At 36.3% G+C, this 16,701-nt stretch overlaps 1 protein-coding gene across 1 annotated transcript in view; it reads left to right on the top strand.

Moving 5' to 3' along the window:
- LOC123554220 (eukaryotic translation initiation factor 2A-like) overlaps positions 1 to 15,539 on the top strand; it is a 37,615-nt gene extending 22,076 nt beyond the window's left edge. The window contains exons 7-16 of the mRNA XM_045344208.2: positions 1,811 to 1,911; positions 2,117 to 2,414; positions 2,635 to 2,736; positions 4,119 to 4,293; positions 7,301 to 7,467; positions 8,166 to 8,273; positions 8,874 to 8,938; positions 11,756 to 11,869; positions 13,109 to 13,174; positions 14,060 to 15,539. Coding sequence (XP_045200143.2) covers positions 1,811 to 1,911; positions 2,117 to 2,414; positions 2,635 to 2,736; positions 4,119 to 4,293; positions 7,301 to 7,467; positions 8,166 to 8,273; positions 8,874 to 8,938; positions 11,756 to 11,869; positions 13,109 to 13,174; positions 14,060 to 14,122 — 1,259 coding nt within the window. The 3' untranslated portion in view covers positions 14,123 to 15,539. The remainder of the gene's footprint in view (positions 1 to 1,810; positions 1,912 to 2,116; positions 2,415 to 2,634; positions 2,737 to 4,118; positions 4,294 to 7,300; positions 7,468 to 8,165; positions 8,274 to 8,873; positions 8,939 to 11,755; positions 11,870 to 13,108; positions 13,175 to 14,059) is intronic.
- The last annotated feature ends 1,162 nt before the right edge of the window (positions 15,540 to 16,701 follow it).

Below are 16,701 nucleotides of genomic sequence, written 5' to 3'. Positions count from 1 at the left end.
AAGCTACAGCTTTCGAAGTGACCTACTTTCACATTTCTCAAGCTACAGCTTTCGAATTTGGACCACATGCACTGTGTTGTGTACGGAAAGGAAATTTGACCTTGAGCTAGCCAATAAGTCTTGAAATTTGGAACACTCAAAAATGGCACATTGGTGGGCGCCAAGATCACTCTGTGATCTCTTGTTTTTTTTAGCTCACCTGTCACATAGTGACAAGGTGAGCTTTTGTGATCGCGCAGCGTCCGTCATCCGTCCGTCCGTCCGTGCGTAAACTTTTGCTTGTGACATCTCTAGAGGTCACAGTTTTCATGGGATCTTTATGAAAATGGGTCAGAATGTTCATCTTGGTAAATTCTAGGTCAAGTTCGAAACTGGGTCACGTGCGGTCAAAAACTAGGTCAGTAGGTCTAAAAATAGAAAAACGTTGTGACCTCTCTAGAGGCCATATTTTTCATGAGATCTTCATGAAAATTGGTCAGAATGTTCACCTTGATGATATCTAGGTCAAGTTCGAAACTGGGTCACGTGGGGTCAAAAACTAGGTCAGTAGGTCTAAAAATAGAAAAACCTTGTGACCTCTCTAGAGGCCATATTTTTCATGAGATCTTCATGAAAATTGGTCAGAATGTTCACCTTGATGATATCTAGGTCAAATTTGAAACTGGGTCACGTGGGGTCAAAAACTAGGTCAGTAGGTCTAAAAATAGAAAAACCTTGTGACCTCTCTAGAGGCCGTATTTCTCAATGGATCTTCATGAAAATTGGTCAGAATGTTCACCTTGATGATATCTAGGTCAAGTTCGAAACTGGGTCACGTGCGGTCAAAAACTAGGTCAGTAGGTCTAAAAATAGAAAAACCTTGTGACCTCTCTAGAGGCCATATTTCTCAATGGATCTTCATGAAAATTGGTCAGAATGTTTACGTTGATGATATCTAGGTCAAGTTCGAAACTGGGTCACGTGCGGTCAAAAACTAGGTCAGTAGGTCTAAAAATAGAAAAACCTTGTGACCTCTCTAGAGGCCATATTTTTCATGAGATCTTCATGAATGTTGGTCAGAATGTTCGCCTTGATGATATCTACTTCAAGTTCGAAACTGGGTCACGTGGGGTCAAAAACTAGGTCAGTAGGTCTAAAAATAGAAAAACCTTGTGACCTCTCTAGAGGCCATATCTCTCAATGGATCTTCATGAAAGTTGGTGAGAATGTTCAGCTTGATAATATCTAGATCGGGTTCGTAACTGGATCATGTGCGGTCAAAAACTAGGTCAGTAGGTCGAAAAATAGAAAAACCTTGTGACCTCTCTAGAGGCCATATTTTTCATGAGATCTTCATGAAAATTGGTGAGAATGTTCACCTTGATGATATCTAGGTCGTGTTTAAAAGTGGGTCACGTGCCTTCAAAAACTAGGTCATTAGGTCAAATAATAGAAAAACCTTGTGACCTCTCTAGAGGCCATATTTTTCAATGGATCTTCATGAAAATTGGTCAGAAATTTTTATCTTGATGATATCTAGGTCACATATGCTCAAAAACTAGGTCACTTTGTCAAATAATAGAAATAACGACATCATACTCAGTTCAACACTGGGTCATGTGGGGATAGGTGAGCGATTCAGGACCATCATGGTCCTCTTGTTTGTTAGGGCAGGGTGATGTCAGTTTTAAGGGGATAACTGCATGATTTGAAAAAGCAACGCAACTGTAAAAGGAAACAAATGCTTTGAATCACTCTTGATCACTGTCTGTCAGATAAAACAGGATCTATAATAGTCCCATTTGTACATGACAGATATTGCAAATTTCAGATGAAATCAAGACCAAACTTCATCTACAGAAGGTAGCAGGGTATAGTTTAGCTGCAGCAGGGCCTCCATACATGGTAGCTGGGTATGTGCCTGGAGGAAAGGTTAGTTTGTTAAGCATTGACAGGTTTTAAGTCACTCCGGTACAGTAGAAGTCATATTTCAACTTTATAACTTTAAAGGTGTTGGGATTTCGAATTCAGTGCATAAAGGGTACAACCTATTAATATTTTAATTGAACAAATAAAATAACATAAATGCATCCTTTCTGTATGTGTTCATCTATAATAGAAATTTATTTTTACACAGGGTCAGCCATCATTTGTTAGAGTATACAAGTACCCTAACTTTGGTGGGCCGAATGCTGCAGTGGCTAATAGAACATTTTTCAAGGCAGACAAGGTAGAGATGATGTGGAATAAAGCTGGTAACGCTCTCCTGTTGCTAACGACAACAGATACATCAGAATCTTCATACTATGGTGATCAAGGTTTACATTTTCTAGGAGTGAATGGGGAAAGTAATTTGGTACATTTGGGTAAAAATGGACCGGTTTACCATGTAGAATGGAGTCCCAAATCAACAGAGTTCTGTGTGGTATATGGCTGTATCCTTTAATTGGTGTGTTATATGTTAGGAATATTTTAAGAGGGCAAATTACTGTGATAGGAATTGGTTTAATTTTTCAGGAAACATCTGGAACTGAAAATAAGCTTACTGTATGTATGTTAGGTTTTAACAATTTATGAGACGTTTTAGAATGATATATGTCAAAAATTTGATGAAATACCACACTTAGATGTATTTCCTTAACAGAGATATTTCAGTTATGCCAGCAAAGGCTACAATATACAACATGAAGACGGAACCTGTGTTTGATTTCGGAACTGGACCTCGAAACTTTGGTTTCTATAATCCTCAGGGAAATAATATCCTTTTATTTGGTTTCTAAGTGATTGACTTAAAATTTCTGGCTGAAAAGGTCAAGGTGAAGTTGTTAAACACTTACTATGGTAAGAAAATATAATTACAAATATGTAAGTTAAGAAATCCAGATTGTGCTTGCATAAAAACTGAATAAGATGTCTTTTAATGGGTATTGTATTTAATGAAACAATGTAATAAGTCATGCATGAGAAGTTATGAAAAAGTCTGTTAACAGAGAGGCATGGCTAGAGTTTGGTCACCTGACTGCCATTGCATAAAATACTGCTGCATAAAATATACGGCCAAACAACTTTTTATCTGGAATATAAACCGAGTAAAAAGCATCTACTAGAACTTGTCTGATAAGATTATGCTCTCTAAGGCAAGTGTAAATTAATCATTCCATAATCTCTTAGTTTGAACAACAACAAATCCAAGAAATTAAGAAGTAAGAACAAAACTAGAACTTGAAGCAACTTTTCTCCTCAATTAAGATGTATACCAAAACTTAGAATAACTTCACTACTGTATGTACTCAATATTTAGCACTACAAGCTAGATGTGTAAATAATCCTTATTTTGAGTGGGAGGGTCGGGCATAAATTACAAATGTTTCAAGTGCCAAATATTTGTCATGAGATACTGTAATCTGGACAAACGAACTGTTAGTTAATTAGTTTAAACAGTAATCTAATATGCTTTTCTCTGTTAAAACACTATTACGCTAGAATGACGTCACATTGTTAAACGTGCAGTGACGTCGGTGTTTTTGTTGCAACTAAGAAAGAGCACTACTATATTTTATCTATTTCTTGATTTTATTAATATATCATGTACATAAATTACATACATACAGTAATATTTACAATCAAAATAATGTAAAGGATCTGAAATCAAGCTTTCATCAAAAACTTATACTAATTCCTTTCCTTGACAGTAAAACATAAAGGATAGGGTGTAACAAAAGTATTGTTTCTGTCTAGTTCTATGTTAGTTTAAAACTTTTTGTAAAAGTTACTATTGTCAGGTGTTTTACATTGTGGAAGTTTGCTATGACATCATTATTTATTAGAGACTAATTGTCCTGGATTTCGTTGTTGCATAAATCCTTGAAATGGTATCTTATCTTGCAAATAAACTTTCCATTTCCTAGTTGAGCTTGAAATCCTTGTTTATATGTCAACAAAATACATGTCTTGGCTGAAACAGGGACATTTTATGTTATTGAAATTAAATTATTTCTCAGTATTGAAGTTCATATTGACATTTTCACTTTATACACACAAAAGATGAACCTCAAACTCTAGATATTTTAAGGGTAAATACCTTAGATATTTAGAAAGTCAAGATTTCTGAATGATTTATTATCTTTAACCAAGGTCACTTCTATGTTTATGTGGTTTTGGGAATCTCCATGGCAACATGGAGTTTTGGGATGTGAAACAGAAGAAAATGATCTGTCAGGCACAGTCTCCCGACACAACAAGCTTTCAGTGGTGTGCTAATGGAGAACATTTTGTCACAGCTACCACAGCTCCAAGGTTACGGGTAGGCAATGGGTAAGTTCCTCAAATTAATAGGGAAAATTACATATATTTATGTATTAATTATCTGTCAAACAGTCTCACGATGCAAGTTTTCAGTAGTGTGCCAATTGAAAACATGTTATCACAGCATCAAGGTTAAAAGTAGGCAATAGGAAAGTTCCTTAGTAGGAAGTTTCCAGTGGTATGTCAATATAGAACATGTCCTCATAGCTGCCATTGTTGCTAAGGTTATTTTTAGGAAATAAATAGGAAAATTCAGTATATTTCTCCAACATGTGTTACAATACCAAAAGCCTTTAGAGAATATGATATCACAGTGTCCACATTGTCATGGTTATCTGTAGGGAACTGGATATCAGTGTTCTGATACAAGAAACTTCAAATGGGCACTTGTGAGCCAGCCTATAGTGAATGTATCATCACAACTTCTAGACATAGATCACAATTTTTTTCTGACTTTAAAGAAAAAAGCATTTCAAATAAAATTCTGGTATGAGATATTATCTCACATGGCTTGTCTTACACTAGCAGCATAATACATGCATTATTGCTTTTTTTATCCCCCCGCCAAAGGCGAAGGGGATATTAGAAATGCTCTCCTTGCGTGCGTGCGTCTGTCCTCGCAACAATCTTTGTCCGGAGAAACTTCAGAAGTACTGGAGGGATTTTCTCAAACTTCATACACTGATGAACACCTTGGGAGGAAGTGCGTGTGCAAGAACAATAACTCGTACCTTGCCTAATTTTGATTATTCCCCTTATATATTTTCTTGAAAATTTGTCCGGAGAATAACTTCAAAAGTACTGGAGGGATTTTCTTCAAACTTCATACACTGATAGAACACATTGGAAGGAAGTGCAGTGTGCAAGAAAAATAACTCTACCTTGCCTATTTTTTGAGTTCTTCCCCTTTATCATATTTTCTTAAAAAAATTTGTCCGAAGCATAACTCCAAAAGTACTGGAGGAATTTTCTTCAAACTTCATACACTGATAGAACACATTGGGAGGAAGTGCAGTGTGCAAGAACAATAACTCTACCTTGCCTATTTTTTGAGTTATTCCCCTTTATCATATTTTCTTAAAACATTTTGTCCGGAGCATAACTCCAAAAGTACTGGAGGGATTTTCTTCAAACTTCATACACTGATAGAACACATTGGGAGGAATTGCAGTGTGCAAGAACAATAACTCTACCTTGCCTATTTTTTGAGTTATTCCCCTTTATCATATTTTCTTAAAACATTTTGTCCGGAGCATATCTTCTTCATGCATGGAGGGATTTTCTTCAAACTTCATACACTGATAGAACACATTGGAGGAAATGCAGTGTGCAAGAACAATAACTCTACCTTGCCTATATTTTGAGTTATTCCCCTTTATCATATTTTCTTAAAACATTTTGTCCGGAGCATAACTCCAAAAGTACTGGAGGAATTTTCTTCAAACTTCATACACTGATAGAAACACATTGGAGAAGAGCAGTGTGCAAGAACAATAACTCTACCTTGCCTATTTTTTGAGTTATTCCCCTTTATCATATTTTCTTAAAACATTTTGTCCGAGCATATCTTCTTCATGCATGGAGGGATTTCTTCAAACTTCATACACTGATAGAACACATTGGAGGAAATGCAGGGGTGCAAGAACAATAACTCTACCTTGCCTATATTTTGAGTATTCCCCTTTATCATATTTTCTTAAAACATTTTGTCCGGAGCATAACTCCAAAAGTACTGGAGGAATTTTCTTCAAACTTCATACACTGATAGAACACATTGGGAGGAAGAGCAGTGTGCAAGAACAATAACTCTACCTTGCCTATTTTTTGAGTTATTCCCCTTTATCATATTTTCTTAAAACATTTTGTCCGGAGCATATCTTCTTCATGCATGGAGGGATTTTCTTCAAACTTTATACACTGATAGAACACATTGGGAGGAAGTGCAGTGTGCAAGAACAATAACTCTACCTTGCCTATTTTTTGAGTTATTCCCCTTTATCATATTTTCTTAAAACAATTTGTCCGGAGCATATCTTCTTCATGCATGGAGGGATTTTGATATGTCTTGGCACAAATGTTTACCACCACGAGACGGAGTGTCATGCGCAATAACCAGGTCCCGAGATCTAAGGTCAAGGTCACACTTAGAGGTCAAAGGATACATGAATGAAAACCTTGTCCGGAGCATTTCTTCTTCATGCATAAAGGGATTTTGATATTACTTGGCACAAATGTTCACCACCACGAGACGGAGTGTCATGCGCAAGATCCAGGTCACTAGGTCTAAGGTCAAGGTCACACTTAGAGGCCAAAGGTCAGATACAAGAATGACTTTGTCCGAAGCATTTCTTCTTCATGCATGGAGGGATTTTGATGTAACTTGCCACAATTAATTATACACCATCATGAGACAAAGTGTCTTGCACAGTTCCCTTCTTTAGAATTATTTCCCTTTGTTGTTACTATAACTAGCTTTTATTGTAACTTTTTCATTACTAGTCGTAGGGAAAAATCAAGACCACTTTTCTTAGTACAACATGCATGCTATATCCAATTTTGAGGTGTATTTTGACCAATTTCTACCTGATAAAGATTTTTGTGTGGTCTTGCATTTTTTTTTTTTTCTTCTTTTTTTTTTTTTTTAAGATTAAATTTAAAACCCCTGATGCGGACCACAACTAAACGGTTCTTCAAAGCTTTCCCCAAAATCAATACTTTCAGACACTAACTTGCCAGGAACTGTAGCCTTCAATTATAATATGCCCGGCGGGGGGATTAGCCATGTGTAACATGGCTCTTGTTTTAACTTGATTCCATTAATTACGCCTTAATTAGGCTAAAAATTACAAAATCAATGATACAGTGTCAAATAGCTGAAATCAACCATTTATCTTGTACCTAGTTTTGGACAAAATCTTAACTATGGTTGGGGTTCCCTTGTTCACAACTAGAGGACATTGTAAATTCACTTTGTATTTCCTGTTCTTGAGTACCATATTATGACATGTGTTGACAGGTATCGAATATGGCATTATTCTGGTGCAGTATTAGAACAGAAGTTAATGGACAAAGGCGAGGAGCTTTGGGAGGCATTCTGGCAACCTGCCCCAGAGAAAATGTTCCCAGAGAAGCCCATTAGCTATAGACAGGTGCAGTCTGAAGTACAAGCGCCAGCACCACCAGGTATAGTTTATTCCTTCCTTCAAGCCACTTTTATCTTCCTCATTTATATTTAAGAAATAAGTACCTTACCATTGTTTATAGTGGAATTTATGGTGGTTTGGAGTTCAGATGCGAAGTAATTAATCCATGAGGGGGTTAGCCCTAGTGGTTTATAACAAGCATCTGAACAAAAAATCACCGTAAATTCCATGATAAACAACGGTAAGGTTCTTATTGTTCCGATTCTTACATGATTTATAGTGGTTTATTGCCTGAACACTGTAGTATACATTGTGCACTATTTTTAGCTATCGTTGTTTATCTTAGATTTTATCGAGATTGTTTTTCTTCTTTGTTTAACTTGCAAAAAAAAAGTGTACCATGTTAGAATCTTGTGTAGTCTATTTTCAAAATTGTTGTATGACCAAAACATTGCCTAAGTTCACTTACATCTGAAATCTGGGAACTGCATTTTGCCTAAATGGGTCTGTATGGAAGATGGATGTAAGTGATATCACTTGCCCATAACTTAATTTAGCGGTTTAAACCCTGCAGGTTGAATTTTTCATGTAAGGAAGCCATCTAACAACGTCTCAAAACACAACAGCCTGAAAAAATAAATAGCCATTAACATATGACCCAACAAAAAAGTAGACACTTGTGAAGTGTTAAGACCATCAACTGAAAGTTTGCACTGATAAATTAACTCTCTGTTTTAGCTGCACAGCAAGCTTATGTACCACCTTCATTGAGAGGGCAGCAGAATAAACCATCGACAAAGCTACATGAATATGAACCTCCTTCTAATGCTAAACAGTCACAAGCAGGTGAGAAGTAGTCATTTCTTTGTTTATTAAAGATCAACTCTGCACATCTTTTCACTACTATTATTTGAGAGAGATATATTTTGTCTTGTCTGTATATACAGTCTTTCCTGTTGTCACAAAAGTTATTGGGCCTCTGTGGCAGAGTGGTTAAGGTTACTGTCTTCGAGTCACTTGTCCCTCACCAATGTGGGTTAGAGCCATGATCAAGGTATTGAATTCTTCATGTGAAGAATCTATCCAGCTGGCTTACAGAAGGTTGCTGGTTTAAATGATGCATGAAGGGGCACCTTAGGTCTTCTTCCACTATGAAAAGCTGGAAAGTCTGTCACAAACGTTTGTCAGGACCACTCCTCTGAAACTCCTTTGAGGACGCCAACTAAACTGTGTGGGGGAAAATTTAGTACCAAGGCTAGTTTTGCATATTATCAGTATTACCCTGTTAAATGATTCTTAAGGAGCTTTCCATATAATTGAAGTGTATGGGGAGACATGTGCTTTTACTAAAAGTGTTATATGTTTGAAATCATAATAGACATGTGTTTCCAAAAACAAAAGAATAGTGATAATGTAGCTAAATGAACTAGTAATATATTTGTACAGATGCCAACAAGCCAGCAAGTAAAAATAAGAAGAAGAAAGAAGCAAGAAAAGCTAGACAGATGGAGGTATGTTTTTTCTAACTGAAACATTTTATATTTCTGGTATATGATTTTGCTCCACAAACGTACTAAGTTCCTCATGAACATTGAGGATTTCATAATAGTTATTTAAGAGGGATGTTCAATAAATACGTAGACTGGTTGAGGATTTCATAGTAGTTGTATATGAGGGATGTTCAATAAATACATAGACTGATTCTGTGGCTTTGTAGTGCATGACTGAGTGGTATAATGACTTAAGTAAACGAAGCCACACAAACTTTATCCAGCTGCATCAGTATTGAGTAAGAAGGCCAGGAACCATAAATGTTCTTGCATATTGCCTTACTTCAAGCTCACACAGATGAGCATTGACACCCAATGGTTTTAATTTCTCCATTTATCTATCCATTCATTGATCTGTCTGTCCTTCAAAAGACAAGAATTTTTTAGTAAAACCTTACTTACAGGTAGTAGGTTATTTCCGCAGGTTCTTTGGTTAAAATTCATTGTGAAAAAAATGTGGTTCCTGTGGAAGCAAACATGACAAATAACCCTTACCCTGCTAAATTTCTATAATGAACTTGTCAATCTTTCAGTATGGACAGTACCATTAACTGCTAAAAGGGATGATTACCAAAAATATGCTGACTGAATGGCGAACAGTGCAGATCATGATCAGACTGCATGGATGTGCAGGCTGATCATGATCTACACAGGTTGCAGAGGCAGAATCAATCATGTCCAGCATGATAAGGGTTTAGCAGGGGACTTTTATTGCTGGGCAATAGTCTCCTTTTGCTTTTTATACGCCCGAAGGGACGTATTATGTTATGATGCTGGTGTCTGTCCGTCTGTCTGTCCATTAGCAATTTCGTGTCCGCTCTGTAATTCTTTAACCCCTTGAAGGATTTCAAGGAAACTTGACACAAATGTTCTCCACACCGAGACCACGTGCAGAGCGCATGTTTTGGATGTCTTGCTTCAAGGTCAAGGTCACATTTATGAGTCAAAGGTCATATCAGTTTGTTTCGTGTCCACTCTGTAACTCTTGAACCCCTTGAAGGATTTCAAAGAAACTTGACACAAATGTTCACCACACCAAGACAACATGCAGAGCGCATGTTCCGGACGACTCGCTTCAAGGTCAAGGTCACACTTAGGGGTCAAAAGTCATATCAGTTTGTTTCGTGTCCGCTCTGTTACTCTTCAACTGCTGGAAGGATTTCAAAGAAACTTGGCAGAAATGTTTACCACACTGAGACGATGTGCAGAGCGCATGTTCCAGATGACTTGCTTCAAGGTCAAGGTCACACTTAAGGGTCAAAAGTCATATATGACTTTGCTTTGTGTATATTGCTCTGCATTGCAGTGCTCTTGTTTTTATTTGGCAGATCTCTTTTTTGTTCACTTAATATAAAAAAAATTTAATTACTTCCCTTTTATGTTACTATAAATAGCTTATTTTGAAGCTTTTTTATTATTGGCCATAGGGAAAAACCGAGACCACTTTTCTATGGTACAACATGGATGGTACCTCCCAATTTTTAGGTGTATTTTTACATATCTGTAACTGATAATGATTTTTTGGTGGACTTTGAATATTTTTTTTGTGGACTTAGATTTGTTTTTTGAAGTATTCATTTTGTTGTTCCAGTCCTTTGGACTACAACAGTTAAGTTCTTTAAGTTTTGCTCCCATCCTATGATATAACCCTTCGGGCGTATATTGCCCCGCTTGGCGGCGCTCTTGTGTTAATTTGTTATGGTTGCATACAATATTCTATCTACTTTTAGCAATCTCTCTTTCTATTCTCACCAAGAATTAACTTGCATCACAAACATTTTACTGCTTAAAAAAAAAGTTTTCAAGTAGAAGAGCTTTTGTCAGAGCACACATAAAAGTTTTGCGTGTAAGCAGGTTTCTCAATAACCACTTTGCCAGATGCTTTTGAACTTCACACATGTTTTTTGCATTATGATGCCACCTCACAAGACAAGACATAAAACTCTAGCTTTATTTTGTCAAAATTATGCTACATATTTAATTTGCTAATTTAGAAAATTTTGATAAAATTTTGCATGTTAGAAAGTTTCTTGAAACACATGTGACCAAATGCTTTCAACTTACGTTTTCAGCAATGAGAATTGACTCTCAAGACAAGTTATATAACTCTAAAATTGACTCTCAGGACATGTTATATAACTCTAGAATTGACTCTCAGGGACAAATTATATAACTCTACATACTTTATTTTTGCACAGTTACGTCAGTTTTTAACATAGGTTCGCCTGCAAGCAAGTTCCTCAGGTACTGCTTGACCATATGTTTTCAACTTTTACACACATCTTTGGCATTATGAGTTACCTCATAAAGCAAATTTATAACTCTGGGTTACATTTTGCCAAAATTATGCCCCCTTTTACCTAGAAATTTTGATGAAAGTTTTACATGTAAGCAGGTATCTGAGGAACTTTTGTTCTGAATATGCTTTCAAAAAATTCATAGGATTTTGGCATCATAGGATCACAATTCTGGGACAGGTTTCATATCTTAGACTTAAAGTTTACATATTTTTGCCCCGTTTTCTATTTGGAAAAGTTTGAAAAAGCTCTTAGTTATTAAGGTGGAATAAAAATACAAATAGTTCTTATTTCAGAAGTAGTCTCTAGTTAAGTTGTTTTTCCACCTTTTTGGGAAGATTAAATTAATATAACTATAATTGCATTTAAATAAACTGTTATTTTTTCCCAGTTCGAAAAAAAAGAGTAAAATTTCAAGTGCTAAGGATATTATGTTCCCAAAATGTTAGGAAAGAATTTAGCTTATATGGATATTTTCCAGAATGATCAACAAGAACCAGGGAATCAGCAAGCAGCAGCAAGCAGTGCACCTAGCAACCCACAACCTTCCACAGGTGATCCAGAGAAAGATAAGAAAATAAAAAATCTCAGAAAAGTAAGAAACTGTTCTTGTACAATTGTTATTGTTATTATAGCATGTTTTATACTCCGATACATAACCCCCCACCACCACCACCCAGTCCCAGACATAAACCACCCAGTCCCAGACATAAACCCCGCAGTCCCAGTTCAACAGTTCAGTTGGTTGAAGAGCTTCTGGTATCAACTAAGGATATCTAGGGGAAAATGTGTAGGTCAGCTGTGGTTATATAGTGGCTATTTAGGTCCAGTAGTTTATGTTATTGACCTCATTTCATGCTTCTCACTTTCACAGATGTAAAAAATTCTGTTTGTCATATGCTTGCCTGCTAAGCTCAATAGGGAGAGCTCAGATTTTCAAATTGATGTCTTGTTAATTCAATATGCAGGTAAGGTATTTGTTCTCTAGGATGATTTGATAAAAGGTATTGTGTCTGAAACACCTGATTCATGGACTATCTTTAACTGACTTCTGGAAGGGTTTTAGTTCTACCAAGGAGCCTAGCATAAAATAATATCCAAAGTGGCGCCTAGATTTTTTCTCTATCTTAAATCTGGAAAGTTCCCACATTGTGATTTAATAGAAAAGAGGGCAGTTGTTCATTAACTGAAATTTTGAGATGTGCTTCACCAGAAATATACATGCTCCTATTTTTGCCATTTTGAAGCTACCATTTGTTTTACAATCCCCAAGCATATGAGCTGCCTTGCCCTATTGTTTAAGGTTTCTGATTTAGAATCATTTGCCACTCACGGCAGTGGGCTTGAAACCTCGCTAGGCTGTAGAATTCTTTTATATGAGGAAGCCATTCAGAGGTCATTGGTTCTACCCAGGTGCCAGCTTGTGTCTGAAATAACTCGGAGCTGGTAAGTCACCATTCGACCTATCATTTTGTCAGCGTGAAATTAAACCCAACAAAGAAATGGCCAAACTTAGAAGTACATACCAACAGCAATGCTTCTTGATGATTTGAATGAAAAAATACATTTTGAGTACCCATATACAGTGTAATAATTGCTCAGCTCAGCTCTTATTCTGAACCGTTCCTTTCTGTTTCTACGAGCAGTAAAAATAATTAATTGTAATGAAAGGGACAACAGAAAAAATAATTTGAGCCGTGCCATGAGAAAACCAACATAGTGGGTTTGCGACCAGCATGGATCCTGACCAGACTGCGTGGATTTTCTCATGGCACGGCTCATTTAATTTGAAACTTTCCAAATATATTTTTAATTTGCTACATTTGTTTTGTAGAAACTTCAGCAAATTGAGAAATTAAAAGAACAGAGGAATGCAGGGAAACAACTTGAGAAAAATCAGGTTTGTTATTTGGTTTGTGGATGTCAGAGATACAAAAGTAAATTTAGGGATACTGTTTTCTTGGTAGAACATTGAAAACGGTATCTTATAAAAAAAGGTGAATGTTAAATAATTGATAGATAATTGTTTATCCCATGATTCCCATCACAAAGTGTTGTATGAGACATATTGATTTACTCCTGTCTCTGGGTGTGTGTGTGTCTATCTGTCTGTCACAAATCTTGTCCGCTTTCTTAAGTCAAGCATTGCTCATCCGATCTTCACTAAACTTGAATAAAATGAGTTTAATAATTCCTTGGCCAAGTTTGATAACTAGCTAAATTTGCCCAGGCACTTCAGAATTATAGCCCTTGAAACTTCTTTTTGATAAAGCGCTGTAATTCTGATAAGGTAGTTGAGGTCTTGGTGCATGGTTCAGTCATATACTACTTTACAGATGATGAGGCAGGTGTGGGAGACATTCGCTTTTCTCAAAAGCAGTTCTAGTTTGAAAAATTGTTACCTGTTAAACTCAGTAAACACAAATTGAACAATTGCCTTTGTTCAGAATAACCTCTGTCTATTGAATCAGTCTCTTTAAACATGAAAACCATAAAAGAAAAACAAAAAAAACTGAATGTATGATCTGATCGTGAGAAGTTCCACGTGGAAAAGAAAACCTTTTGTGCAATTGTATACATTCAAAGTCTATGAATCTTAAATTAGTGTATTGTCTAATGCCTTCCCATAAAAAGGACCACTTTTCACACTGACTTAATACAAGAGGGGCTTGCTAAAATATTTTTATTGCTCTTTTTATTTTGATAATTAAATGTACTACCAAAAGCTGACTGATTATGTTTTGTTCTGTTCATATTCATTACTGCTTCTATCTTTCATTTACAGATTGAGAAATTAAAGACTGAAGATTCTTTAATATCAGAACTTGAAGAACTAGAAATCAGCTGAGAAGAAAGAACTGTAGAAGTTTTATAGTGCTTAAAACAATACTGTGATATTTCAGGTAGACAAGAAGAAGAATAAAATATACACTAGTCGAGTTTATTTTTGTGAGAATTTCTTGATTTTTGGTGTCAGGACTGGATAAACTGTGGAGATGCAAAAAAGCTGAGATATCTGAATTTATCTAAATTTTAAATGCAGTTTGAAAGTGTGTCAACAGTTTCAAAAACATGTAAAAGTGTTCTGGTAACAAGGAAGTGGATAAATTGTATATGTTAAAATGATAACCTAAAGCACATATTGTTTACATTGCAAGAATACCCAAATGTAGTAATCTGTGCAAAGTGTATGTTTTTTTATCTGTTTCCTGCAGATAAGAACGTTTGTGTCATTCTCGGAAGCATGTCAAATATTTATTTTTGGTGTGTTTTGGTTGTGAAACTTGTTTTTAATACTATTTTGTGTGACACCCATCAGTTTATTTTGGTGCAATACTTTCTTTAGATCATGTAGCACTAAGTGCTGAAAGTTGAGATGATTAGATTTTAGCAATGTTTGCTGGGATAAAGTTCTGAGATAATAGGGGGGTTTGCTTTAAATGACTTCTTTGCCAGGAAGCATCCGCCAGTTGTAGGAAGTTAAAACATTGTAACATCGATGCCTCAGACTGCGCTTGTATTAGGGGGGAAGACCCTATTAAGTCCCCTACCGGTGTAATTGTGGTCAGTTAGCAACCTCACTGGGTCAAATTATGCCCCTTTTTGGATTTAGAAATCCTGGTTAAAGTTATGTATGCAAGTTACTGTCTTTAAAACTGATGAAGATATTGAATCTAAACTTCACATGTTTCGTTGGGGTTATAAAATTAGGTGAAAGCATCAAGTCCCATATTTTAGGCAAATTATGCTCCTTTTTGGACATCGAAAATTGTGGTTGAAAGTTTTGCATGCAGCTACATATAGCTATTATTTAAAGGCATATAGTTTTGAAACCTATTTTTTCTTTTTCTAGGTCAATAACCAACCTCACAAGATCAAGTCCCGTAACTCTGACATGTAGTTTGGGCAAATTTTGCCCCCTTTTTAGACTTAGAAAATGCTGGTTAAAGTTTTACATGCAAGTTACTATCCAGAACAATGCATATATTGATTTGAAACTTCACTGTGTCTTCCAGGTTATAAAACTAGGTGATAGCATCAAGTCCAATAACTCTGACATGTATTTTGTCCAGATTATGCCATTTGAGTCCAGAAAAAGTCCTCCAAAACTAATGCAGATACTTGATCATTATAATGTAAATCAATGCCTTAGCACGATTAAATTAGTTTGACTATTAAAGTTATTATTTTGCATGAACACTGTATTACTGATTTTGTTTGTCAACAGAAAAAATTGTTAATAAAGATACATAAAAAGTTGTCAATTTCTTGTTGACTTTCATTTCATTCAGTATTGTATGAAACTGACGGAGTAAATAGTTCCGGACACATTTGCATGGACGCACTATAATTAATGTTTTAGTTCCCTACCGGTGGAACACGGGAGGAGACCATTGGAATGCCCTCTGTCTGTCAGCAAATCTGGATCCTGCAATTTTTCAAAAATTATTCAAGATAGGTTCATAAAGCTTGGTATGTGAATAGAGGGCAATAGGTAGATTATACACGTACATGAACTATGCTTTTAGGTCATAGGTCAAGGTCACTATTGATAGTCAATTAAAAATGGTTTCCACTCCATAACTTGTGTATGCATTGATGGATTATCTTGATACTACACACAAACGTCTGACACACTCGTCCTCCACCTCTAATTCATGTAGGGAAGTTGGCAGGTCTTGCGAAGAACAGGTTTGTACTGGTACAGAATCCAGGAACACCAGTAAGGTTAACTGCCCGCCGTTACACAACTGAAATACTGTTGAAAAAACGGCGTTAAACCCAAAACAAACAAACGTTCCCCATGATGGGACAATGTGTGAACACATGAGCTATTGATCTATGCTTGTTGGTTAAAGGTCGCTGTTTAAAGTCTAGTAAAAAATTGTTTCACTCCATAAGTTTATATGTACTGAAAGATTTTTTACCACTAAAGCAAATGTTACTAGTAACGTGACCATACATTTCGTTGTGTACATGACCCTTCTTTGATGGTCAAAAGTCAAGGTATTTTGAAATTTGCGTAAAAATAATTTTTGTTCCATAACTTCTAAATACCTTGAAGTATTTTTATATATGAGCCGCGCCATGAGAAAACCAACATGGCTTGCGACCAGCATGTATCCAGACCAGCCTGCGCATCCGCGCAGTCTGGTCAGAATCCATGCTGTTCGCTAACGGTTTCTCTAATTACAACAGGCTTTGAAAGCGAACAGCATGGATCCTCTGCGCAGTCTGGTCTGGATCCATGCTGGTCGCAAACCCACTATGTTGGTTTTCTCATGGCACGGCTCATATACCTGCACACATGTTCCCCTGTTGCTTGCATTACCCATGGCAGTCAGGTCGAGTTACCATTAAAGGTCAAGTATAAATCTTTCTGCTCCACAACTTCTAATTGTATTGAAGAACACAGAAATGTTCCCC

Source organism: Mercenaria mercenaria, chromosome 7, assembly GCF_021730395.1.
Source record: "Mercenaria mercenaria strain notata chromosome 7, MADL_Memer_1, whole genome shotgun sequence".
In the NCBI taxonomy this organism is placed as follows: Eukaryota; Metazoa; Mollusca; class Bivalvia; order Venerida; family Veneridae; genus Mercenaria; species Mercenaria mercenaria.
Note: the sequence above shows the minus strand (reverse complement) of the source record. Positions and strands in the feature narration are given on the sequence as shown.